The 27,260-nt window shown below is 37.5% G+C and overlaps 3 protein-coding genes across 3 annotated transcripts; 1 reads left to right on the top strand and 2 right to left on the bottom strand.

Moving 5' to 3' along the window:
* The first annotated feature begins 12,340 nt into the window (after positions 1–12,340).
* On the top strand, positions 12,341–14,644 carry LOC123554453 (heparan sulfate glucosamine 3-O-sulfotransferase 4-like). The gene is made up of 2 exons (XM_045344658.2): positions 12,341–12,631; positions 14,129–14,644. The coding sequence occupies exons 1-2, from the start codon at positions 12,341–12,343 to the stop codon at positions 14,570–14,572; spliced, it is 735 nt and encodes a 244-aa protein (XP_045200593.1). The 3' UTR covers positions 14,573–14,644.
* A 7,482-nt stretch (positions 14,645–22,126) lies between these two features.
* LOC128548759 (sex-determining region Y protein-like) lies at positions 22,127–23,528 on the bottom strand. The gene is made up of 2 exons (XM_053524175.1): positions 23,346–23,528; positions 22,127–23,128 (listed from the first exon to the last, which is right to left on the bottom strand). Exons 1-2 carry the CDS (start codon positions 23,526–23,528, stop codon positions 22,127–22,129), a joined length of 1,185 nt encoding a protein of 394 aa, XP_053380150.1.
* Positions 23,529–23,967: 439 nt separating this feature from the next.
* On the bottom strand, positions 23,968–26,041 carry LOC128548758 (translation initiation factor IF-2-like). The gene is made up of 4 exons (XM_053524174.1): positions 25,825–26,041; positions 25,105–25,358; positions 24,483–24,811; positions 23,968–24,310 (listed from the first exon to the last, which is right to left on the bottom strand). The coding sequence occupies exons 1-4, from the start codon at positions 26,039–26,041 to the stop codon at positions 23,968–23,970; spliced, it is 1,143 nt and encodes a 380-aa protein (XP_053380149.1).
* Between the last annotated feature and the right edge of the window lie 1,219 nt (positions 26,042–27,260).

Raw genomic sequence — 27,260 nt, 5'->3', positions numbered from 1 at the left:
AATCGAGCTAAAATTAATTAGTATAAACTAAAAGTTCATTGGCAAGAAATACTTATGAAACGAACGTTATTCATCACATGGAAATTATAAACGAAATCTTCAAAACCTGAAATATTGATAACGCAACACCCAAAGTGTTAAACTTAATTCCTTAATATGCAATACATTCTTTTCTCTGCCACAGATAATATAAACACTCCTGCCAAGCCATCCAAGTTGGGAAATGGCGGTATACACAATCCTGCTAAGTCATCCAAGTTGGGAGATGGCGGTATACACAATCCTGCCAAGTCATCCAAGTTGGGAGATGGCGGTTTACACAATCCTGCCAAGTCATCCAAGTTGGGAAATGGCGGTGCATCAAAGCTAACAAATATCATAAAATCCCACAGCAAAGACCCCAGTTCAGTAAAACATTCTGCCGTTCTGACAAATAGAGGTAACTACATAAAAAGGCATGCTGTATAATATTTATACATTTACGTCGGTGAAATAACTCGACATAATTCTTCTACAATAAATGTCAGTGTTAAGTTGTATAAGCAACCTCTACAGTTATTATAAATTCAAACACCAAACGGGCATGTGAAACTGGTCAAATCCCAATGCCATGAGATGTTATTTTCTTGGCTACCTAGCGGGGAAAGACAATGTTTTCTTGCATACTTTACAGGAAATGTAAAGGTTGACCAGGTCGAAGATCACTTTATCTTTTCTCTAGGAAAAACATAGCAACACGAACGCATACTGACGTAATAATTTTTAACCTTTAGCATGCTAGATAAATTGTCGTCTGCTGGAAATGTCGTCTGCTAAAATTGTAAAGTTCATTCAATTTGCTCCAAAATTGGAAGAAATATTGTCAGAGTAGCAAACAGCTTGGAACCTGATCAGACGCCGATTTACGTCTGATCTGGTTCCAAGCTGTTTGCAAAGGCTGTTAAATTCGCCTGCAGCAGGCTAAGGGTTAAAATGCCATATTATGATGTCTGAGGGTATGAACGATTTTTGATTTTAAATATCTTTGTAGAAATAGTGAAAATATTGGCGATAGGAAAGACAAATGATCTAATCTGTATACTCGGGTAAAGCATGTGCTTCCCAACCCCCGGGACAGAATGAATAAAAACCTCACAAGCGCCTCACAAGCGCCCAGTTTCTTATTCCATTACTTCCCATCAGTTGGTAAAAAACGCTGTCTTACTCAGGCAGTCGTGTAAGAGCCTTATAATGTACATAGTACAAACTCAATGCACAGGATGCTTATTTTCTGTGTAATATGATAGCATAACGAGAAGGCACTATCTGCCAAACATGGTAAGATACTTAGTGTGAATCAAAGCCTTGATATGTCTGGTGGTTGCGGGTTTTGCTAGAGTTATTTTCATTTTAAATGCCAATCTATAAATATACATGTATAAGAAACAAATACTAATATGCCTCGATCTAAGATAAACTCTGCCTGACCTTACATGAACAGCTGGAAGTCAGTGATGTAACCATGGACTGGAATACCTAATCATTGACAGATCTTACATAATCTAAATGGCCAGTGTGAATGGATAGAGGATGAATAAGAACTGCTTGATCATTGATAATTCAGTTCGTGAATGGGACTACTTTGTGTAGCATATGAACAAATTCCTTTGGATGTGATTTGGAATCAAATAAAGATGCTACATGATTGTCAGAGATATACTTAACTTTGGTAGCGGGATAAACCCGCAACCAAAAATGGAAGTTATTATCTGCCTTACCGCATGACATATTTGTTAAGTGAGAGGTTATGATCGTACAGTAGTATGCTGTAAAGATTACGCGAGTGCAGTGTTTCGCTGTAACAAAAAGTGCACGAGCTAGTGGCACGATTTCCTGATTCTTTTTTCTTTTCTTTTTTTTTTGTATATATTTTTTACAAATTTTCCCTTTTAATAGTTAATGGTACTGTCCTAGTTGAAAGATGGACAAGTTTATTATAGAAATTTACCAGGGTAAGGGTTAATGTAATACAACCTCCTTCCAGATCACTCTGGTGGAATGAAGAAATTTAAAGGGAATGAAAAAATACATAATGAAAGACTGCCTGCTCTGCGGAAAGAAGGTATATCAAAGTTTTGTATTTATAACAAAAGTAACAAGACGGAAATAATATGAAATAAGGCACTGCCTCAATCGGGAATCGATCAGACTTCAACTCATCCCTTTAACATTTAAAAAAACATTCTACTAGGGTGTTTAATAACAGGCAAATTGTTGAGAAGCACAATGACAGACTTAAGGTGATCACAACAGCTCACACTGTGCTCAGGTGAGCTAAAAATCATACAAACTTAAAAGTTACTAGATTGCAACTCACTGTTAACAAGACTTAACAGACACACATTAACAATCTATTTGCACCACGGCAAGAGCTCAGTCTAGGGAGACATATTAGCCTTCTTGTGCAGGCTTGGTTTTTTCTATTTGTGTTAATTGTAATTCTGAAATTACTCGTAAAACCAATCCTAATTTTGCTTTTATATAAACATCACAAAGACTTGCATTACACTTTATTTATTGAATAAACTGTTCACATGTTTAAGTTTTATCTGTATACACATTTATAATGATCACAGATCACATAATTTGTTTTATCCATACATGAAATATAGCTGAACTGTGAATAACAACTTTTAATAACAGTACTGGATGCTTTTGTCAGGCTTTGAAATAAGTATGGTCTAGCTCATACCCTCAAAATACTTCATCATATTGTTTGGGACATGCTCGACTGGGGATTCCTAGGAGAACAGGAACTGAATGCATCGGACCAAAAAGTAATGTGAGCGGCTTCAGTTTGCATTTGCAGAGCTCAAATTTAACTTTTTTGACCAACGTACTGCAAATTTTAGCATGTAGCTTTTTTTTCTTGTTGCTTAATCTGAAATCTACTTGCAAATTTAGACTTTCAATTAAAAATTTTAGAATATCCTAAAAAATCATGCTAGAACATCAATATATTGTTTGCACGGTTTTCCTTGGTGTACAATTTTGTGCGTTATAACTCAATATGACCTTCAAAGTAATTCGGAACGCATCATTGATGGCGTAACTTAACTACTGGCTGAAACTACGGCAAGGCAAATTTTCGTACCTAATATTATAAATAGCGATTCAACTGTATACATGTACGAATTAGAAAGATAGCCTGTGTTCTAGATTTAATTGTAAGATAGACCTCTACATTTCTTTATAATCAGTAATCCATTCAACAAAAAATGGCTAACCAAAAAAGATGTTGTGTTTTCTGTTATCCTCAAATGAAAGCGAATCTATAAACATTAACAAAAACCGCAACAATTTTGACTATTATTTGTATTTACAAAATAAATTGTGCGAAATTTTTATCTTAACTTGCATTCCATGAAATTGACTTGCATTTAGCGAGTCCAAAATTTGATTTGTGAAAGTAATTACATCTTCTGCATGATTATGGTTCTGACTAACTCTTAAACTCTTGTGCATTTATGGAACAGTTTGAATTCAATTCCTTCATAATTCTGACCAACTAATCGAGCATGCTTCAGAACTCCAGATAAGGGCTGTATTTTTGTAATTACGAATTTGTTAGGATCAGATATGACTTTATTTTAAAATGTGGATGTATCAATACGAATTTATTTTAAAATGTGGTTGTATCAGTACGACATGTAAACAGTATTACATATTCCAAAGAAAGATCGAGCCGAATTGCATGTCTGCGCCGAGTTGCGCTTATCAACGCTATTTCGACTGTTGACAATTTGCACGGTGTCAAATGAGTGTGGAATATACGAAACAAACAAATAATGTAATGCATTAACACATATTTTTTTGGACTTCAAAAATTATGCGTCATAAAAATCTGAAAAGGGGAAATAATTCTACCAAAACTGAAGGCAGGCCTTTTTTTATGCTGATTTTAGGGCCGAAATTCGGCCCCATTCCCCAATCTAAAAAGTATACTTTTTTCCCCACCTTGGCCAAAAATTCCCCATGCAAAAAAAATGAAATTAATTTTGATTTTCAGTCCTGATTTTAACAACTTTTCAGCAAATATATTCCTCCAAACAATGATTTCGCGACGTAAATTTCCCCTCCAAAAGGGACCTGGTACCCTTCCCCAAATTTACAAAAAAAGGGCTGGAAGGCAACCAAGTTATTTTTTATTTTAATTTGTGTCATAACTCATATGAACAGATGAACCAAGTTTGAAAGAAATATCTTTACTATTTTCAAAAAATGTTAGTTTTTATGTCGAAAGCCAGATCGGGCATTGTTACTGGGTCAGCCTGTTTAAAACCTATATTTTTTCTATAAGCCGATCTGATTCCCTATAATGCTATATTTAGGTCAAGCACAGCTTATCAGCAGAATCATAAGCTCAGCTTAATTCCTGTGTATACATGCAGTGGGGTGTCAGATGTTTCACCCCCAAGACTGTTCCTCCCAAGACTTTTCCTCCCAAGACTTTTCACCCCCAATTTGGTGAACAGGTCTAGGAAAGTGGAGTATTTACAGATTATCTGTAAATTTACAGATAATCAATAAATTTACAGATTTTTCAGTCTGTAAATTTACAGATTGTGTGTATGAAAACTGATGAAATTACATTTATCCTCAAAACCGCAGCTTGGAATTAATTGGTTTATTTACAGCATGCATAAATTAAGGTCAATTGTGGGTTTCAGCCATTTTTGTTGACTTTGAGTTTTTGGCATTTTAAGAAAAATCAAAGTCAACAGAAATGACTGAAAGTTACAACTGGCCTTTATTTATACATACCATAAGTAAATCAATTAATTTCAAGCTGCGATTTTGTGTTTATACATAAATTTAGCAGTTTTCAAACACTTGATCTGTAAATTTACAGATTGAAAAATCTGTAAATTTATAGATTATCTGTAAATTTACAGATAATCTGTAAATACTCCACTTTCCTAGACCTGGTGAAATGTCTAGGGGAGGAAAAGTCTTGGGGGTGAAACGTCTGGAATTCCATGCAGTGAGCCTTAAGAAATAATAATCTAAAAGGCCCATTTCAAATTGATGAATAAATAAAAATGTAAAAAATAAGGAATTTCTATGCTTTTTATGGGTGGGGTGTTTGTTCACATTATTATTATACAATGGAAAGTTAGTTACTCACGTTTCTAAAAATGTCAACAGGTCCAACCATGCACATGCTGTAATGGAGTGCCGTCCATATTCTATATAAAAGTAAAATAATTCCATTAATCAGTCATGCCTGCAAGTAAAATCACGGATTTCTTAATTTTAAAAATTCAATATAGGCTTAGTAACAAAGCAGTTCAAAGAAACTAAAGTACCGGAAAGGAATTAAATACGATCTGAAAAGCGACACAAAGGTGAATCTATTCTCTCATTCCCCGAGCTGAAGAACTCGTTGGAGAATGTTTTTGTTTCCTCAAATTTTCAAAATGTCGGCGCCAGTGTAACGTGTATCCACTCTCACTCTAAATATGAAAATGTTCAAAATGTCGCCGATTAAAAATGCTACTCAGTATTGAATAAAGCATGTTTTTATCACAAATTATATCAGTGTAGTCACGTTACCGACTGATTAGCTTCTGACGCAACAAAATTAACAGCTTACTTTGAATATTCTTCCGAGTCGCAGACATCTTATTGTGCGGATATTGCGTTTCGCCTACTGATCTGACGGACGCTTATTAACATTAACGAAGACCGTGATATCCCGAATTTCATCGGGGTCGTCGCACGCCCATGGTCTAAACCGGAACTCCATATTTTTTTATTTGGATAGTATGTGTTGTTTGGATACCCTCGTATGTTACCGTAGTGGGATTCGATCCCGATTTTCGTCGCTTCGCGACGAAAATCGGTAAGATCAATTCCCTATTATTTCGTCAATTATTACTAATTATCAGTAGTGCTGAATCAGTTAAAACATTTCCAAGGCTATGAATTAGATCAAAAATTATTTATTGCCAAAAACTGGTTGGAAAATAATTTCCTCTCAATATAAAACTATCGTATTCTGTTGAATTCACACGCAAATCCCATATGTGGTTACTTTCATTAGGGTTCTTTTTTTATCAATTCACATAAAAATGATTAAGAATGGCATTTCTGTCTGGACAGATATAAAACACTTGTTTAAGCTTATTTTCAGAATCGTTAAGATTGAGATTTTCTCGTCGATTCAATATTCGTCGAAATCATCTCTTACTTAAACTGTTTAACATTATTTAGATTTCTTGTTTGCGTTTTTTTCTAGACGTTGTAAATGCATATTTGAAGAAACCTAAACCAAGAGGTAATTATGGCCACCTTCCATTAGTGACCATTTTTTTCCGAATTTCATAGATACCGGTTATAAAAAAGAAAAAATCACTTTAAACCAAAGAATCAATAGGTTTGAAATATGAAAGCTTTTTTGTAAAACAAAAATAAAACAACTTTTTTTGTAAAAAAATGCATTTGCAGTTCTAAACTTATTAATGACATCAAGAATTTAGCAAAGAACAACAAAATATACAACAGAATCTCGTACTCAGATCTATTATTTTGCTTAGTTTTCAGAAGCACAACCATGCTTACTATTTCTAGTTCTATCATTAAACTTCTTTTATTATACAGTGCCAAAAATACATCACAAAAATAGTACTAATGCCTTATTTTCAAATGTATATTTCTAAATATTTTACCAAATGATTATTTTTATAGATCACGTCAGTGAAAAGTCGCACAACCCAAAGATAAAAGGTAATAAGTGTATATTTATTTGTCATTTCAAAGTTAGATAATATTGCTTTAGTGTTAAGTCTTAAAACTTCAGCTTTTTCATGAAAGTGTTTCAACACTGGCAGTGCACAAATAATATGCTCCGAATTCAGCCTTGCTAAAATGCGCTCATTTTATTCAGTCATTTGCACAGACAGGAGCACAACACTGGATTTCAGTGAGGTTTAAAACAAAACAATCTTTCATCAAAATTCGATTCAAAAAAGTTTTTCCTTTTGTTACACCACTGATTCTGAGAACATGCAGCCAGTATATGACATACATTTCAATCCGTTTGCTTGCTTTGGCTTTATCGCCCTTTTTTCTTGCTGCACTGCAGTTTTGTAACGTCGGGTAGTTATCTTAACCAAAATTCTTGTATTCTGTACTAGCACTGTACTATTCGCCTCAATTAGATTCCAAATTCTCCACACCATGAATAAGAAGTCTCCAGGACGAAACGATTTGAAATAACCTTATACGTGTTGTCTTAAGCCAGGATACATCTAGCTTGGGATTCGAACTGTAAACCTCCCAAAAGAAAGTATTGTGTGCCCACTAAGCGTTATCAATATTATCTGTATTCATGTTGAGGTCCTTATTTATATTTTACTGAAAAAGAATTTCTAAATAGTTTATTGAATACAAAATACTTTAAATTATGTACCGTTAATAAGGTACTGATATAAGTACAGTGACATAATAATGAAATAAGTCATTAGATTATGCTTTTTTATTTAACGACTCAAAGAGAATAAACATTAAAACTATGTTGTCATTCCCTTTGAAATGAATTATGTTTTTAGTCTGTGCAAAGAATTCTGTTTAGTCTGTACCTTGAATTCTATTTTGTCTGTACCGTAAACTTTGTCAGTATCGTAAATTTTATTTTGTCTCCACCGTAAATTCCTTTTTGTCTGTACCGTAGGCTCTATTTTGTCTGTACCGTAAATTCTATTTTGTATGTACTGTGGCATCATTTCAATCATATCCTTACATTTGTTAGATGTGAAAGTGCCACCCAAAATTCACAAACCTGCTCTACCAAAGATAGCCATCGTTAAAGCCGATTTAAAAGCTACTGTCATCCCTCATCCAAAAGGTATATTTCTGTCACATAGCTTTAAAGATAGCCAGCTAGTTTAAATTTGGATATATCAACAGTATTTTAGATTTTTCTTAATTCATTATTTACTATACTTTCAATATTACATTCTCTTGGCAATTTAGTGCCCCGTTTGTTTTGTTGTTGTTGTTGATTTTTTTGTCGAGCCCGCTTGCGGTAAGCTCGACTTAGTCGTCACTTTTGGCGGGTCGGTGTATGTGCGTGCGTCCGTGCATGCGTCCGTCCGATTTTGTCCGGACCATAACTTTGACATGCATAGACCAATCTTGTTTATATTTGGCATGAATGTTAACCTCAATGAAAAGAAGTGTCATGCGCAAACCTCTTGTTCCTATCTTTAAGGTCAAGGTCACAGTTGGATGTCAAATGTCAAATTGATGTTTGTCCGGACCATAACTTTGACATACATGGACCAAATTTGTTTATATTTGGCTTGAATGTTTACATCAATGAGAAGGAGTATCAAGCGCAAACCCTATGTTCACCATTATGAGACGGAGTGTCATGCGCAAGAACCAGGTCCATAGGTCTCAAGTCATGGTCACACTTAGAGGCCAAACGTCAGATACAAGAATGACATTGTTGTCTGGAGCATGTCGTCTTCATGCATGAGGGGATTTTGATGTAACTTGGCACATATATTCAACACCATGCGGCGACCTTATTTATTGAATAACTTCCCTTTGTTGCTACTATAAATAGCTTATATTGTAATTTTTTTATTACTGGCCGTGGGGAAAATTGAGAACACTTTTCTGTGGTACAACATGCATGTTACATCCAATTTTAAGGTGTATTTTGACTTATCTCTACCTGGTATAGAGTTTTTGTGGACTAATATTATATAGACTTTTTTTTTTATAATTGGTCAAAAAAAAATCCATATGCAAATGCAGATGCTAGTGTAAATCAGTTCTGACACTGCCAAATAGCATAATAAATGTTACTTTTTTAGACAGCTGGCGGGCTCGACATTCTGACAGTGGTCATGCAGAATGTATTTGTAGTTTAACAAGGTTGCCTAACAAAGATCGTAAAAGTTTTTAATACAGTAATTGAAAAATTTCTTCAGCAACATCAAAGTGTTAAAAATATATTTTCAGTTCAACCGTACTTTTTATATAACATATATAATAGGAACATACGTGATATTTTTACATACTGGAACTTGACTGATAGATTTCTATTATAGATCAGTTTTTACCATCATGGTATTTTACAGAACAGGGTGACACAGACGAAGGTCTGAGTATTCGAGAATTTCGACGGTCTAGAAAACTTGATCATTCAACAGGTATAAGAACCTTACATGTAAAAAAATCTGTTCTATTCATTTCTTTTTTCTTCAACTCTTTTGCCTTTTTTATCGGTAAGCTGGTCTGCAACTGAAAACTGAAATTTTATTTTTTAGATCACCACGTATAATTCTAAACTACTTCACATTGTCAAGAAAAATACATTTATCGCTAACAGTCTCAAATGTTTATACTGTCATAAGCTGTCTCCTTTTGAGCTGCAAAATATTATAGATCTAACTGTTCTGAGAAATGTTTTGCAGTTCCACAATTAAAATATCAAATATGAACAAGCTTTTAATGTGAAATCTGAGACCGTAATGTTCCATAAGACTTTAAATTTTATGTTAAAACAGATGAACCAGGTGTTTACATAGATGTTGATTAGAAAAACACTACTTACATTTCTGTATATGAACAAATGGCGTAAGAACGATAAAGGGAGATAATCAAAAGCAATGGGTTCAATAAAACGTTCTACCATGTTAATCAATATTCAAATCTTCGACATATATTGGAAAAAAACAACTATCAAAAAATAGGATTTAAAAAAAGTATTTGATATATTACCTCAGCCTGTCAGTGTTCAAACAAAAATTGTGGCAGCCACACTATCAACAAAGGCATTATGAGCCTTTTAAATAATGGGAAAAAAGTCAGACCACGACAGTTGGCCAATACAACATTTAGGTCGATGAAGATTGTCAGAAACCCGAAATTCTAATCGCAATATGCGAATTACAAAACATGTAAAATAGGTAGTTTGCATTTCGAATTACAAACAGTTTCAAATGTAGGAAAATCCTTGCTAAGAAAGGATATGTTAACCATTTCGGATTCTTCATATTCTCCTTTTTATAAGTATAAATTAAATTAAAATAAGCTTACAATTTTGCAGTTTGATTATTTTTTTAAATTACGTAGCGCATGCTCAATTTCAATGTTTGAAATAGGCCTACCCTTAAAATAAAAGCCTACTTTCCGGGAAAGCGAATCGAGGTTCGATAAAATTATCATATTTTGAATTCTAAAATTCTAATCGTAAATGCCAATGTAAAATGTTTTGCAGTTAGCAGTCCGACTTACAGAATAAAAAGAGACTGAAATGATCAAATTTAAACCCTAAAATGCCTTTAAAAACATTTTTAAGATATCGAATCTCGGTTCAATAGATACATATATCTTAAACCGAAATCTAAAATTTCTATTTGCTTTTCAAATCGCGAAATTCAAACTGTTTGCAATTCAAATTACAAAGCGCAATTTGAGAAATGCAAACTGCAAAATATTTTGCAGAGTAGCAAAATACTTCAGTTTGCAAATCGAACTGCAGACTGAAGACTGTAGACCTTAATATTTTGTAATATATGTATTACTACATTTAGGACATTTATGAATTTACATATGTGGTTGCTTTCAGACAATCGTTATTTGACTCGAAGAGGGCGGCGGAAGTACGAACTGTTGGGACGTAATGACATGCTAGCAGAGGACCGGAAGTGCAGACAAACGCTACCGGAAGCAATTATTATTGGTGAGTATAAATCAAGCTGCACCCATTTCATTAATCGCACCTTAATAGATAATGCTCAGGCATATTTATAATGCATGTCGTTTGTATTTTCGGCTGACATGAAAACAGTTGAACAGTCCACATGCTTTTAGCATATACATGTATAGCATTTTTCTGAAAGATACAAGAAGTCACCACTTTAAGGCAACATTGTTATAACTGCTCGATTTTAGTTCTTATCGACTATATAAAAAGCAAAATGAGAGATAAAAGGTGCTGAAAACATCAGTTATATATTATATTTATAGATATATACATATATTTATAAACTGGCTATTATTTATGGAAAACTAGAGTAAAGACTGGTTAAAGCTGGTCGAATAATAAGGTCAAAATTTGTAATGTTTAGCCATATGGAAATATATTTCTAATGTATTAATTTTTCTATGACAAAATAGACCAGTTTCCCATTAAGCGGATCTAACATTCTCTGGATTTCTCGACAAATCCCTAATTTTCAAAACGAGGCACAGACTGCCGGGTTGGTACATCACGTTTTTGACAGCCTGAAATTTCAATATGAATCTGAATTATAAGTACATATTTTCGTTACCTTATTTACCATATTGTTTGTTTATTTTGATCAGTCAAATACAAAGTTATAAAAAAATGTAGTAAAGGTTATGTTGTACTTTCTAAATATAAAGAAAAAGGGCACAAAGCTTTGGACAGGCCTTTTTAATCTCTGAAAGGATAAAACAAAACTGATCACAGAGCGTAATACTACAAGACTGTTCAGATATTTAAATGTGTGGGTAAATATACTTTTAAAAAAAAACTTATATGCCATATTAATCAGATATAGTGGAAGAACTTTTTCTGCACCATATACGAAATAGTAGATAATTTTTGTATGAAGACGATCTGCTATTCTATGTAAAATGTTTTCAGCTTATTCCTACACTTCATCAGGTGTTTAAAGTTCAAAGATGGTCTTTAACTAAATAGTTTTCTGTATTTAAGAGCATCGTGTCCACTAATATACCATAAGGAATATACTTATGGCTTTTCCTAAGGTAAGAAAATGGGGTTATTATAACAGTAGCTTGATCTGGGATGCTGTATTCGGCTCGAGTGGATTTTGCCAGATCGGATTTTACGAGGCGCGCAAGCGCCGAGTGTGATCCGACCTTGCAAATCCACGAGAGCCGAATACAAAATGACACTATTATTATATACATTTTGTGTACCTCCACCTTTCTGTTTGTTGTTTTGTTATCTAACGAAATCTTCGATGTTTATTGATGTTCCACCTTTCTGTTTGTTGTTTTGTTATCTAACGAAATTTTCGATGTTTATTGATATTAAAATAGAACTGAGTGAAATTTTTATGTGCGCTATTTATAGAACTGTATCAGCTCATGCATATTAAAGTAGTCCGGCAACATACAATACAAAAGGTACAATACGGAATTTGTTTCTGCCTGTTCATATTTACTTGTGAAATAGAAGCCGAATTTTTGATATTATTTATATAGGTATATAGTAAAAAACTGTTATTTAAGACAACTTGGATATAATAGGTCCGAGTTATTGAGATATTTTGTGTTCACAGGCGTGATGAAAGCCGGTACGGAAGCCTTCTCGACATTTCTTGCTATCAACCCACAAGTAGCAATGTCTCTGAACGTAAGATCGACTTTGTTCTTCACTTCGACGTATTCTAAAGGTTTATCTTGGTACCGGCAGCAGATGGCGTGCAAGACGAAAGAGCAGACGACAATAGAAAAGGCGCCACAATATTTCCCGAACGCCTTGGCTCCACAACGTATTTACAAAATGAATAAGCACATCAAACTTATACTCTTGGTTAGAAACCCCATTGATAGGGCCGTGTCCCATTACTTGCAGGTAATTAGAAAGGGTTTTGAGTACTAGTTAGAATAGTATATAGTCATATTAATACAAGCTAAAGCATTTTTCGGAGAAAAGATTAATAATAAGATCGATTCTAGAGAGTTGTCGAGCTTGCCCTTGAAAGTATATTGTAAGTGTAATGGTTGTCGGCATGTCACCGAAAGTCCTTCGTAACCTAGAAATTAGGCAAAGGTTCATCTACTGTAATCATAAATACGTTAATTTTGGGATAGTTTAAGACCGGATGTCGCTTTCTACCCGTATGTCAAACAAAATTATACACATTTTAATTAACCTGGTATATGTGAAATATGGAATTTTCTCTGAAGTTATTAAATCTTAAAAGGCTATTTAAACACTGACTTTCAAACAATTAGTTTTTGATAATGTAATTGTTCTTAAGCAATCAAAGGCTGGCTGTTAGACTTTAATACAAATTTTGACGTTATATAATATAACTCTAGGGTTTGAAATACCCCAACCGCTCAGTTACTTTTTCGGCAGTTTTAATAACTTGAAATTTATCAAATTAATTGGATTTTTAAAAAGATATCATTAACAATTGTGTTCAGATTCATATTTTTCATCTTTCCATTAGGAACCGTAATACTGCAATCAATTTAGATTATAGACAAAGTGCATACAAATGAAATACAGTTCAGCTACACACTGTTCCAATAAAAAGGGTCACTAAATGTTCCAAAAATATTTTCATATTAGAAACGTTTGTTGAACCAATATTTTTCTTTTATTGTAGATGCAAAAAAAAAGCTTATTTGCACAATTTTAACATTTAGTGTGAAAAAAGGTTCTTTAAAATGTAACATACGTGAATGTCTCCACTCAAATATTCCAGCTTAGAGACCTAAAAACTTTGAATTTCTGGTTACGACTTTGGCTAACCTATAATAAGAAACGACAACGCTGTGACAGGGGCTAACTTTATATTATTTTGGCCATAAACGTCTTCGGGCATCCGTGGTTTTTGTGTTTAAGTCTCCAATTTTTGAAAAACGTCCTCACGTGGGTTCGATCCCGCCGCAAGATCGGTGGTGCGATCTTGTTGCCCACATGTGCTTTTTTCACCGTTCCCTTTTCGTCATACCATATATGATTATTAAGCAATACTATATAAAAGTATACAAATTCTGCTTTTCTCTAAATAAAAGATCTTTTAAAATCGTTGCGACAATAATGAATGCCTCCTACTCGTAATGCCAATCGGCAAGTTACATTTTGTCCGTATGAGATTTCGGCATTCTCCTATTTGTACGGAAAAACATGTGCGCACTGGGCTATATTGACGTACGCTGGGCTATATTGACGTTCGAAGAACGTCGAATGAGAGCACGTAATCACACGGAAATTCCCGAATGTAATTACGGGTGTAACAATCACGCAATTTATACTATGGGATGGCATTTTAAAGTACTGCTTTTATTTTCTGTAACAACAATCCTAACAATCTTGACACTGCTGTCTTTATTTCAGGTGAAAAATTCACATCCAGAACAAGTAAAAGGGAAATCATTTGAAGACATTGTATTTACACGCAGTGGTGCTGTCGATCCTAATAATAAGTATATATATTTATCAAAATATAGCCTGATACTCAAAAGATGGCTGAAATATTTCAAATTATCCCAGATATTAATACTAAATGGTGACGAATTCAAGGAACATCAAATAAACGTGCTAGCGAAAGCGGAAAGTTTTCTTGGAATAAAACATTACATCACTGAAGATAAATTTATACTGGATAAAGAAAAGGGATTTTATTGTCTGAATGTGGAAGGATCACCTGCTTGCTTAGGTTCAGGAAAGGGGAGAGAACACCCAGCCTTAAGTAAAACACATTACCATAAGTTGAGAGCTTACTTTAGACCATATAATGCAGAGTTATCGCGGATAGCGAGGCAAAAATTTGATTGGTAGTCCATTTTATGCATGTTTTTTTTGTCAGATTTGTAGCGTAGATATTAAAATTAAAATAAAAATGATTTATGACAGACTTTCTTTATTCCTCATATATCATATAAAAGTTAGATAGCGTGCATAATGCGGTAGTTGGCTGGCGAACGATATTTCAAAACAGGAACAGATCAAATATTAGCATATCCTTATAATACTGCCATTTTCAGTATAACCGTACAGTTAAACGTGTTAATTAGTTAACTGCTGAATGACAAAAGTGTGTAAATTGTGCTTTAGTTACTCAGAACCGATGATGGAATTTAAAGCTATCTCGACTTGTGCTAGAGAAATTGAGAACACTCGCAAATTCGAATGGTTGAATGTAAACTTATGCTAGAGCTGGAACAACTGATACGACGTATTAGACCTTCCTGGCTAGAGTTATGCAGAACGCTGGCAGTTAGTAATTGCAAATACGGCGGTGTAAACTTGTGTCAGGGTAACTCAGAACGCTAGTAAACGTGAAAACTGCGCTGTAGCCTTGTACCAGGGTTAGTCAGAACGTTAGTAAATGCGAATACTGCGGTGTAAACTTGTGCCAGGGTTACTCAGAACGCTAGTAAATGCGAATACTAATACTATGCTGTAAACTTGTGTCAGGGTTACAACGCTAGTAAATGCGAATAGTGTGGTGTAATAGGGTCTAAAGTTCACTATTCTAACTACAACAACAACAACTCTGTTCTGTATGATAACTACTATTTAATATTGTACTAAGTTCTAAGATAATATATACATCAATGTCTTTCTTCATAATTCTCTAACATAGTTCACTAACATTTCCTCAGTTATTAACAGAACTTCTATTCTTCGACATAATTACTTCAACGTTAATTGCCTCGGTCTTTATCTAACTAATTTATTTTGCTAGTATCGAACATACGCATCTAACCTAACTGAGTACCAGAATGATGCTAAAGCTCTGCCTCAAAGTATGCTGTATTTAAGGAAAACTGTCTATCGGATGACTAAAATGTTTTTCTCGGAGCACACACGCAAATGACCATTAGAAAATAAACATGTCATAATTCCTATTTAGTCAGCTTGTCAAAACAATTAGTAACTGAACAAAAACAACAATCATGACGTGGACAGAGGGTAGTTAACCTGGGCGAGATATCATGACCTGTCACTTTCTCATATGACCAAGTGCTGAAATTATTTTAAGTAGCATTCCGAAATTCTTTTGTGTGTGACTTATAACTTGACCGAAAAACAAGATGAGTAATGCTTATCTAATAAGTAAAATGAATTCTTAAAGTCATTATACGACACTAGTGCGGTATAAACTTGTGCTAGGGTTACAACGCTAGTAAATGCGAATAGTGCGGTATAAACTTGTGCTAGGGTTACAACGCTAGTAAATGCGAATAATGTGCTGTAAACTTGTGCCAGGGTTACAACGCTTTTAAATAGAGCGCTGTAAACTTGTGCCAGGGTTACTCAGAACGTTAATAAATGCAAATACTGTGGTGTAACATTGTGCAAGGTTTACCCAGAACGCTAGTAAATGCGAATACTGCAGTGTAAACTTGTGCCAAGATTATTCAGAACGTGAGTAGATGTGAATACTGCGCTGTAAACTTGTGCCAGGGTTACAACGCTAGTATATGCAAATATTGCGCTGTAAACTTGTGCCAGTAGTACTCAGAACGTTAGTAAATGCGAATACTGCAGTGAGAACTTGTGGCTTGGTTATTCAGAACGTTAGTAAATGTAAATACTGCGGTGTAAACTTGTGCCAGGATTATTCAGAACGTTAGTAAATGCGAATACTGCGATGTAAACTTATGCCAGGGTTACAATGCTAGTAAATGCGAATAGTGCGGTGTAGACTTGTGCCAGGGTTACAATGCTAGTAAATGCCAGTACTGCGATGTAAACTTATGCCAGGGTTACAACGCTAGTAAATGCGAATAGTGCGGTGTAGACTTGTGACAGGGTTACAATGCTAGTAAATGCGAAATCTGTGGTGTAAACTTGTGCCAGCGTTACTCAGAACGCTAGTAAATGCAAATACTGCGCTGTAAACTTGTGGCAGGGTTACTCAGAACGTAGTAAATACGAATACTGCAGTGTAAACTTGTGCCAGGATTATTCAGAACGTTAGCAAATGTGAATACTGTGGTGTAAACTTGTGTCAGGGTTACTCAGAACGCTAGTAAATGCGAATACTAATACTATGCTGTAAACGTGTGTCAGGGTTACAACGCTAGTAAATGCGAATAGTGTGGTGTAATAGGGTCTAAAGTTCACTATTCTAACTACAACAACAACAACTCTGTTCTGTATGATAACTACTATTTAATATTGTACTAAGTTCTAAGATAATATATACATCAATGTCTTTCTTCATAATTCTCTAACATAGTTCACTAACATTTCCTCAGTTATTAACAGAACTTCTATTCTTCGACATAATTACTTCAACGTTAATTGCCTCGGTCTTTATCTAACTAATTTATTTTGCTAGTATCGAACATACGCATCTAACCTAACTGAGTACCAGAATGATGCTAAAGCTCTGCCTCAAAGTATGCTGTATTTAAGGAAAACTGTCTATCGGATGACTAAAATGTTTTTCTCGGAGCACACACGCAAATGACCATTAGAAAATAAACATGTCATAATTCCTATTTAGTCAGCTTGTCAAAACAATTAGTAACTGAACAAAAACAACAATCATGACGTGGACAGAGGGTAGTTAACCTGGGCGAGATATCATGACCTGTCACTTTCTCATATGCCAAGTGCTGAAATTATTTTAAGTAGCATTCCGAAATTCTTTTGTGTGTGACTTATAACTTGACCGAAAAACAAGATGAGTAATGCTTATCTAATAAGTAAAATGAATTCTTAAAGTCATTATACGACACTAGTGCGGTATAAACTTGTGCTAGGGTTACAACGCTAGTAAATGCGAATAGTGCGGTATAAACTTGTGCTAGGGTTACAACGCTAGTAAATGCGAATAATGTGCTGTAAACTTGTGCCAGGGTTACAACGCTTTTAAATACAGCGCTGTAAACTTGTGCCAGGGTTACTCAGAACGTTAATAAATGCAAATACTGTGGTGTAACATTGTGCAAGGTTTACTCAGAACGCTAGTAAAGGCGAATACTGCAGTGTAAACTTGTGCCAAGATTATTCAGAACGTGAGTAGATGTGAATACTGCGCTGTAAACTTGTGCCAGGGTTACAACGCTAGTATATGCAAATATTGCGCTGTAAACTTGTGCCAGTAGTACTCAGAACGTTAGTAAATGCGAATACTGCAGTGAGAACTTGTGGCTTGGTTATTCAGAACGTTAGTAAATGTAAATACTGCGGTGTAAACTTGTGCCAGGATTATTCAGAACGTTAGTAAATGCGAATACTGCGATGTAAACTTATGCCAGGGTTACAATGCTAGTAAATGCGAATAGTGCGGTGTAGACTTGTGCCAGGGTTACAATGCTAGTAAATGCCAGTACTGCGATGTAAACTTATGCCAGGGTTACAACGCTAGTAAATGCGAATAGTGCGGTGTAGACTTGTGACAGGGTTACAATGCTAGTAAATGCGAAATCTGTGGTGTAAACTTGTGCCAGCGTTACTCAGAACGCTAGTAAATGCAAATACTGCGGTGTAAATTTGTGGCAGGGTTACTCAGAACGTAGTAAATACGAATACTGCAGTGTAAACTTGTGCCAGGATTATTCAGAACGTTAGCAAATGTGAATACTGTGGTGTAAACTTGTGTCAGGGTTACAACGCTAGTAAATGGAAATACTGCGATGTAAACTTCTATCAGGGTTACTCAGAACGTCAGTAAATGCGAATACTGTAGTGTAAACTTGTGCCAATGTTACTCAGTACGCTAGTAAATGCAAATACTGCGGTGTAAATTTGTGCCAGGTTTATTCAGAACGTTAGCAGATGTGAATCCTGCGGTGTTAACATGTGTCAGGGTTACAATGCTATTAAATGCAAATACTGCTATGTTACCTTGTGCCAGGGTTACTCAGAACACTAGTAAATGCTAATACTGCGATGTGAACTTGTGCCAGGTTTATTCAGAACGTTAGTAGATGTGAATACTGCGGTGTAAACTCGTGTCAGGGTTACAACGCTAGTAAATGCAAATACTGAGATGTAAACTTGTGCCAGACTTACAACGCTAGTAAATGCGAATAGTGCGGTGTAAACTTGTGCCAGGCTTACAATGCTAGTAAATGCGAAATCTGTGGTGTAAACTTGTGCCAGGGTTACTCACAACGCTAATAAATGCGAATACTGTGGTGTAAACATGGGCCAAGGTTACTCAGAACGCTAGTAAATGCAAATACTGCCGTGTTAACTTGTGCCAGGGTTACTCAGAACGCTAGTAAATACGAATACTGCGGTGGAAACTTGTGCCAGTATTATTCAGAACGTTAGTAGATGTGAATACTGCGGTGTAAACTTGTGCCAGGGTTACAACGCTAGTAAATGCAAATATTGCGGTGTAAACTTGTGCCAGGGTTACTCAGAACGCTAGTGATTGCGAATACTGCGGTGGAAACTTGTACCAGGGTTACTCAGATCGTTAGTAAATGCAAATACTGCGGTGTAAACTTGAACCAGGGTTACTGAAAACGCTAGTAAATGCGAATACTGCGCTGTAAACTTGTGCCAGGATTATTCAGAACGTTAGTAGATGTGAATACTGCAGTGTAAACTCGTGTCAGGGTAACAACGCTAGTAAATGCAAATACTTCGGTGTAAACTTGTGCCAGGGTAAACGCTAGTAAATGCCAATACTGCGGTGTCAACTTGTGCCAGGGTTGCAACGCTAGTCTATGCGAATACTGTGATGTAAACTTGTTCCAGGGTTGGTTACAACGTTGGTAAATGCGAATAGTGGTGTGTAAATTTGTGCCAGGGTTACAATGCTAGTAAATGCAAAAATTGTGGTGTACACTTGTGCCAGGGTTACTCAGAACGCTAGTAAATGCCAATACTGCGCTGTAAACTCGTGCCAGGATCATTCAGAACGTTAGTAGATGTGAATACTGCGCTTTAAACTTGTGTCAGGGTTGCAACGCTAGTAAAATACTGCGATGTAAACTTGTGCCAGGGTAACTCAGAACGCTAGTAAATGCCAGTACTGCGGTGTAAACTTGTGCCAGGGTTTCAACGCTAGTAAATGCGAATACTGTGGTGTAAATTGTGCAAGGGTTACTCAGGACGCTAGTAAATGCCAATACGGCGGTTTAAACTTTTGCAAGGGTTACTCAGATAGTAAATGTGAACACTGCGGTGTAAACTTGTGCCAAGGTAACTCAGAACGCTAGTAAATGCCAATACTGCGATGTGAACGTGTGCCAAGGTAACTCAGAACGCTAGTAAATGCCAATACTGCGGTGTAAACTTGTGCCATGTTTACTCAGAACGCTAGTAAATGCGAATACTGTGGTGTTAAATTGTGCTAACTTCTTACTAACCACAACGCTTGCAAATAATGAATATAATTATACCTTCAACAGAACGTAGAACTCTACCTCCCAGGCTAGTTAATGTTCATTGTTAATTATACTAACACAATTTAACACTCCTGGAGAATTTGATTGCTAACAGGTTCTGACGCAAGAGTAATGTGCACATGTTCATTTAATTTACTTGACAAGTTCTGGTACCCACAAGCACATTGTTACACTATCGTTACGGTGAATAGAATCACTAGATTGTATTTGTTAGGTCCTGGATAGCATCAGCAAATTATAAAAAGCGTCTATTTAAGTGTGAATCATCTGATTGGACACTTCATAATGTTGTTTACAGTATGTTGGTACCATATAAACTGAAGGGTTAGAACTAGAAGGTTTCAATTATATATAAATAAAGAAGGCATAAACTACCTACTGGCACACAACCTTTGAAACAGTATTGAAAACTCTAATTCCGTCAGCCAGCTGAGTAACTGTGGTCATACAGAATTCAGAATCTTTCGCGCATACGTTCAACACTTGCTTAGTACATTGAGGGTCCTTACAGACGTAACATATATATGCTGAAACATTAAGCGAAACGCCTTTTAAACTTAATCAATTCGTTACACTGTAATCGAAACACACTCTACTCAGTCTACGCGTGCGTGGCTTTACTTAACACCCGTTTCGACGTTCAAACTCAAACCTTCAGTGTATGGATACTCGCGTTATACTTCAGTTTTGTAATTGGTCGACTTCAAAATTGTGCTCAGAAACAACCATTGAGATTCTATAATTGTGTTAAAATTCAGTTTTATCTCCTTGGGGCCCTGTTTTGTTTTGAAACAAGTATGTATATTCTAACATATTTATACCAAACTACAATAACAATAATAAAATGCCAGGATAAAAACGTTGATCAAATTCAGCTTAGACATACCGCCGTATCGCCTAAAGCTGCTGTTTTGAGTGATAATGTAGCATTTGTATAAAAAAATTATTTAAATGACTAGTTTAAAAATAATACGGCTTACGTGGGTCGGTGGTTGTAGGTACTGTACTGAGTGGCCGTCGTTGGTTGCGTGGAGGGAGTTTAGTGAGTTACCGGAAGACTACTGCTCCTTGTAGGAGTGCTACTTAGTAGGAGTGTTAGAAAGAACGGTAGTTTTAGCTGTTGGTGCGGTTGTACTAGTAGGAATGTCAGAAGGAGCGGTTGTTTTTTGTTGATGCAGTGACCGGTGCTGCTACAGTAAATAATTAACAATTAGAGAACTAGGAGGTTTCATACATTTAAGGAAGCTGATAATTTGATAAGAATGATAAAGAAAACTCCTTTATACTACGTCAAGGACTGATCAAATTCATTTATTGTAATTTACAGACATGTATATGTGTTAATATTTTGCGGAATTAGGATGAGTATACATACATGTATAACTGTTAATTTCTACGGAATAAATTATCAATCATTTCATTTCTATCAGAAAGTAGTGAAGTAGCTGGTTTTATATATCTGAGACATGTAATTTAAGAACCATTCACTTCATGGAACGCTAATATATCGACGCCCCAGAATTAGAAGGGCGTAAGTGGAAAATCATAGTTTTCGGCAAAATGAAAAACACTGTCTATGACAGATACGCCCTTCTGATTCTAAAGGCGTAAATGGACTTTTCTGGTACAACAATTAAGTGCAGATACGCCCTTCTATTACTGGGATTCTGAAAAACTTTTCATTTACGCCCTTTTATTATTGGTGAATTTGGTCAACACAGCAGTTTGTGACAATTTTTGTTTTTTACAGAATTATGCCCCTTGGTGTGTAGTTTCAAAAAATGTATGATTCATAAAAGGGCGTATCCAACACTTACGCTCTACTTATTCTGGGGCGTCGATATATGTTGTTGTTTGTACATGAAAGAATTGTTACAATAACTTAAACTTGCGTATTAACGTTGGTTTATTTTAGTTTATTTCCGATTGTCCACTGCACATTGACGATACTGTCTAGAATAATTTTCTAACAAAACTGAATTTCTATCGATATGGTATTTTACATCTATATTCATATCATTACAGCACCCTTCTCCGCCATGAGAATGGCAATGATGGCCTTGGCCACTATTCCCGCCACTGGAACTACCAACGTGATGATGTCCAGAATCTCCACCGAGAGAGACGCCACCAGAATAACTTCCGCCGCCTGAGAGAGGCTTAGTAGGCGCGTTTGTTTGTGGCGAATTTGTTTGTGTTGGCTGTGTCTGTACTGATTTTGATCTGGGTGGATGTGTCTGTCCTGGTTTTGTCTTGGGTGGATGTGTCTGTCCTGGTTTTGTTCTGGGTGTAAGTATCTGTCCTGGTTTTGTCCTGGGTGGATGTGTCTGTCCTGGTTTTGTTCTGGGTGTAAGTATCTGTCCTGGTTTTGTCCTGGGTGGATGTGTCTGTCCTGGTTTTGTTCTGGGTGTAAGTATCTGTCCTGGTTTTGTCCTGAGTGGATGTGTCTGTCCTGGTTTTGTTCTGGGTGTAAGTATCTGTCCTGGTTTTGTCCTGGGTGGATGTGTCTGTCCTGGTTTTGTTCTGGGTGTAAGTATCTGTCCTGGTTTTGTCCTGGGTGGATGTGTCTGTCCTGGTTTTGTTCTGGGTGTAAGTATCTGTCCTGGTTTTGTCCTGAGTGGATGTGTCTGTCCTGGTTTTGTTCTAGGTGTAGGTATCTGTCCTGGTTTTGTCCTGGGTGGATGTATCTGTTCTGGTTGTCTGTGAGGTGGGTTTGTTTGTGCTGGTCATGTTCGTGGAGTGTTTGTCGCTCTGAGTCGTGTCTGCTTTGGTCTCGTACCGCCAGGTTTGGGTCCTGTATTTCCGTCTGGTTTTGGGCTACCAGGTCTAGGCCTTGTTGTGCTGCCTGGTCTACGCCTTGATGTGCTGCCTGGTTTAGATCTTGTTGTGCTGCCGGGTCTAGGTCTTGTTGTGCCGCCTGGTTTAGATCTTGTTGTGCTGCCTGGTCTAGGTCTTGCTGTGCTGCCTGGTCTAGATCTTGTTGTGCTGCCTGGTCTAGGTCTTGTTGTGCTGCCTGGTTTAGGTCTTGTTGTGCTGCCTTTTTTAGATCTAGTTGTGCTGCCTAGTCTAGGTCTTGTTGTGCTGCCTGGTCTAGGTCTTGTTGTGCTGCCTTTTTTTATATCTAGTTGTGCTGCCTCGTCAAGGTCTTGTTGTTCTGCCTGGTCTAGGTCTTGTTGTGCTGCCTGATTTAGATCTTGTTGTGCTGCCTGGTCTAGGTCTTATTGTGCTGCCTGGTCTAGGTCTTGTTGTGCTGTCTGGTTTAGATTTTGTTGTGATGCCTGGTCTAGGTATTGTTGTGCTGCCTGGATTAGGTCTTGTTGTGCTGCCTGGGTTAGGCTTTTTTGTGCTGCCTGGTTTAGATCTTGTTGTGCTGCCTGGTTTAGATCTTGTTGTCCCGCCTGGTTTTTGGCCATCTGGCTTAGGCTTTGTTGTGTTGCCTGGTTTAGGTCTTGTCACGCCTGGTTTTTGGCCGCCTGGTCTAGGTCTTGTTGTGCTGCCTGGTTTATGTCTTGTTTTCCCGCCTGGTTTTGGGACAACTGACTTAGGCTTAGTAGTGCCGCCTGGTTGTGAACCACCTTGTTTAGGCTTATTGTGCCGCCTGGATTTGGGCCACCTACTTTAGGCTTTGTTGTGCCGCCCGGATTTGGGCCACCTACTTAAGGTTTTATTGTGCCGCCTGGATTTGGAACAACTGCTTTAAATTTTTGTTGTGCCGCCTGGATTTGGACCAACTGCTTTAGGCTTTGTTGTGCCGCCTGAATTTGGGCCAGCCGCTTTAGGCTTTGTTGTGCTGCCTGGATTTGAGCCAGCTGCTTTAGGCTTTGTTGTGCGGCCTGGATTTGGGCCAACTGTTTAGGCTTTGTTGTGTCGCCTGAATTTGAGCCACCGCTTAAGGTTTTGTTGTGCCGCCTGGATTTGGGCCAACTGTTTAGGCTTTGTTGTGCCGCCTGGATTTTGGCCACCTACTTTAGGCTTTGTTGTGCCGCCTGTTTTTGAGCCACCTGGTTTAGGTTTTATTGTGCCGCCTGGATTTGGGCTACCCGCTTTAGGTTTTGTTGTGCTGCCTGGATTTGGTTCACCTGGTTTAGGCTTTGTTGTGCCGCCTGGATTTGGGCTACCCGTTTTAGGCTTTGTTGTGCCATCTGGATTTGGGCCAACTGGTTTAGGCTTTGTTGTGCCGCCTGGATTGGGCCACCTGGTTTAGGTTTTGTTGTGCCCCCTGGCTTAGGGCGGCCTGGTTTAGGGCCACCTGGTTTAGGCTTTGTTGTGCCGCCTGGTTTTGGGCTACCTGATTTAGGCTTTGTTGTGCCGCCTTTATTTGGGCTACCCGTTTTAGGCTTTGTTGTGCCGTCTGGATTTGGGCCAACTGGTTTAGGCTTTGTTGTGCCGCCTGGATTGGGCCACCTGGTTTAGGTTTTGTTGTGCCACCTGGCTTAGGGCCGCCTGGTTTAGGTTTTGTTGTGCCGCCTGGTTTAGGGCCACCTGGTTTAGGCTTTGTTGTGCCGCCTGGTTTTGGGCCACCTGGTTTAGGCTTTGTTGTGCCGCCTTGATTTGGGCTACCCGCCTTAGGCTTTGTTGTGCCGCCTGGCTTTGGGCCACCTGGTTTAGGTTTTGTTGTGCCGCCTGGCTTAGGGCCACCTGGTTTAGGTTTTGTTGTGCTGCCTGGATTTAGGTGGCGGTGGTGAATTTTTATAATCTGGATTAAATACAGAATGAAAGAAAACCGTTTCAGAGCATTTACATAAAAATGTAATTTTATAAACGGCAAACCATTCACAAACTTTGGCCACCTACTTTAGGCTTTGTTGTGCCGCCTGGATTTTGGCCACCTACTTTAGGCTTTGTTGTGCCGCCTGGTTTTTGGCCACCTGTTTAAGGCTTTGTTGTGCCGCTTGGTTTTGAGCCACCTGCTGTAGGTTTTGTTATGCCGCCTGGATTTGGACCGACTGCTTTAGGCTTTGTTGTGCCACCTGGATTTGGGCCACCTACTTTAGGCTTTGTTGTGCCGCCCGGATTTGGGCCACCTACTTTAGGTTTTGTTGTGCGGCCTGGATTGGGACCAACTGCTTTAGGTTTTGTTGTGCCGCCTGGATTTGGACCAACTGCTTTAGGCTTTGTTGTGCAGCCTGGATTTGGGCCAGCCGCTTTAGCCTTTGTTGTGCCGCCTGGATTTTTAGCCAGCCGCTTTAGGCTTTGTTGTGCGGCCTGGATTTGGGCCAACTGTTTAGGCTTTGTTATGTCGCCTGGATTTGAGCCACCGCTTAAGGTTTTGTTGTGCTGTCTGGATTTGGGCAAACTTCTTTAGGCTTTGTTGTATCGCCTGAATTTGAGCCACCGCTTAAGGTTTTGTTGTGCCACCTGGATTTGGGCCACCCGCTTGAGGCTTTGTTGTGCCGCCTGGTTTTGGGCCACCTGGTTTAGGCTTTGTTGTGCCGCCTGGATTTGGGCTACCCGCCTTAGACTTTGTTGTGCCGCCTGGCTTTGGGCCACCTGGTTTAGGTTTTGTTGTGCCACCTGGATTTGGGCTACCCGCTTTAGGTTTTGTTGTGCTGCCTGGATTTGGTTCACCTGGATTAGACTTTGTTGTTCCGCCTGGATTTGGGCTACCCTATTTAGGCTTTGTTGTGCCGTCTGGATTCGGGCCAACTGCTTTAGGTTTTGTTGTGCCACCTGGATTTGGACCAACTGCTTAAGGCTTTGTTGTGCCACCTGGTTTAGGTTTTGTTGTGCCGCCTGGATTTGGGCTACCCGCTTTAGGTTTTGTTGTGCTGCCTGGATTTGGTTCACCTAGTTTAGGCTTTGTTGTGCCGTCTGGATTTGGGCTACCTGGTTTAGGTTTTGTTGTGCCGCCTGGCTTAGGGCCGCCTGGTTTAGGTTTTGTTGTGCCGCTTGGTTTTTGGCCACCATATGGAAAAATTAGACCCATCGATTTTTCACACGAGTGAAAATATTTAATATAGCGCAAAGAAGGAGCCCTTTACTTTATTTAAATTCATGGAAAAGTATTATAGGTATTTTAGCTTTGCAAACGATGTGATAATATTCAATGCATTATCTTTCTTATGAATATTTTATTTTGAAAATGAATTTAAAAGAAAATGGTCTTTTTTGCGTATACTTTATGTCTGTCTATCTACAATTAAAAATATAGTAAAATATGGATAAGTTGCTGAAATTTCTTCTGTTTAACAAAGAATATAATAGATTCTTAAGTGTGCTTAAAGACCTTTGCAAACGACTTAGTAATCTATATTCATTTAGCTATTGTTTCATACTAATTTCAGTTTTCTATGTGAAGAAGAAAATGGTCTTTTTTAAGCAATTTGCAGATGAGTATAGGTTTTTTTCCTTATCGGAAGACTCGAACATTCTCGTATGTTTCCGTCAATTCTTACGGAATTTAAGCTCCTTAACGGTAAAGACTGATATCTTCTCACCCGCTAAACAGCACACACGTTGATTTATAAATTAGTGGACGCTCCATGATTTGTTTACAGCCAATAGTCAATTTTAAACAGCTTGAGGATCGAAGTTCAAAATTTAAAAAAGAAACGTTGAAATTTTAGGCGGCGTATTTTGGGCAAGTTAGAAGTAGAAAATCAAAATTCAAATTTTGAAAGGATGATGTTGAATTTCGCTTACATTGAATTTCGCACAGACTAGGAAATCGAAATTAAAATAAAAAGAATTCGTCGAATTTCGAGGCAGAATTGAAATTAGATCCAGCAGGATGACCGAAATTCAAATATTTTGAGGGGAGCGGTCGTCCAGTGAATAATGTGTCGGCCGCTCAACCCAGGGGTCGTCGGTTCGAGCATCCGTGAAAGGGGTCACGACCATGACTTCTCATATGACACCAGTACTGGGTTTCCCGGAAGCTGGCTGTTTAAAAGATAGTTTCACATTCAAATTCGATTGCTTTGAAAATTCGAGCATGCTTGAAATATAATACCGAGAATAATCTATTTAGATTTTTAACAAGGAGCTGTGTTCAATAAACGCTTGATGCCCCCGGCGGCATCCTTGTCAATACAAAGCAACCTAAGTCCAAAACTAGGTCAAGTTCAAGGTCAAGGTCAAACTGAGGTCAGGTGATGTCTGAAGATGAGGAATGGTCACAGGTTACATCTGCATTAGTATCAAGT

Source organism: Mercenaria mercenaria, chromosome 15 (assembly GCF_021730395.1).
Source record: "Mercenaria mercenaria strain notata chromosome 15, MADL_Memer_1, whole genome shotgun sequence".
NCBI classification, from domain to species: Eukaryota; Metazoa; Mollusca; class Bivalvia; order Venerida; family Veneridae; genus Mercenaria; species Mercenaria mercenaria.
Note: the sequence above shows the minus strand (reverse complement) of the source record. Positions and strands in the feature narration are given on the sequence as shown.

What these genes read in the sequence shown, in the direction of transcription:
- LOC123554453 (XM_045344658.2), top strand. Translation starts at nt 12,341, where the DNA reads ATGAAAGCCGGTACGGAAGCCTTCTCGACATTTCTTGCTATCAACCCA. An exon ending in CCGTGTCCCATTACTTGCAG is followed by an intron (nt 12,632 to 14,128) that starts GTAATTAGAAAG and finishes TCTTTATTTCAG; the next exon opens with GTGAAAAATTCACATCCAGA.
- LOC128548759 (XM_053524175.1), bottom strand. Translation starts at nt 23,528, where the DNA reads ATGGCCAAAAACCAGGCGGGACAACAAGATCTAAACCAGGCAGCACAA. An exon ending in CACAACAAGACCTAGACCAG is followed by an intron (nt 23,129 to 23,345) that starts GCAGCACAATAA and finishes GACCTAAACCAG; the next exon opens with GCAGCACAACAAGACCTAGA.
- LOC128548758 (XM_053524174.1), bottom strand. Translation starts at nt 26,041, where the DNA reads ATGGGTCTAATTTTTCCATATGGTGGCCAAAAACCAAGCGGCACAACA. An exon ending in GCGGCACAACAAAGCCTAAA is followed by an intron (nt 24,812 to 25,104) that starts GTAGGTGGCCCA and finishes TATTTAATCCAG; the next exon opens with ATTATAAAAATTCACCACCG. An exon ending in GCACAACAAAGCCTAAACCA is followed by an intron (nt 24,311 to 24,482) that starts GTTGGCCCAAAT and finishes AACCTAAACCAG; the next exon opens with GTGGCCCAATCCAGGCGGCA.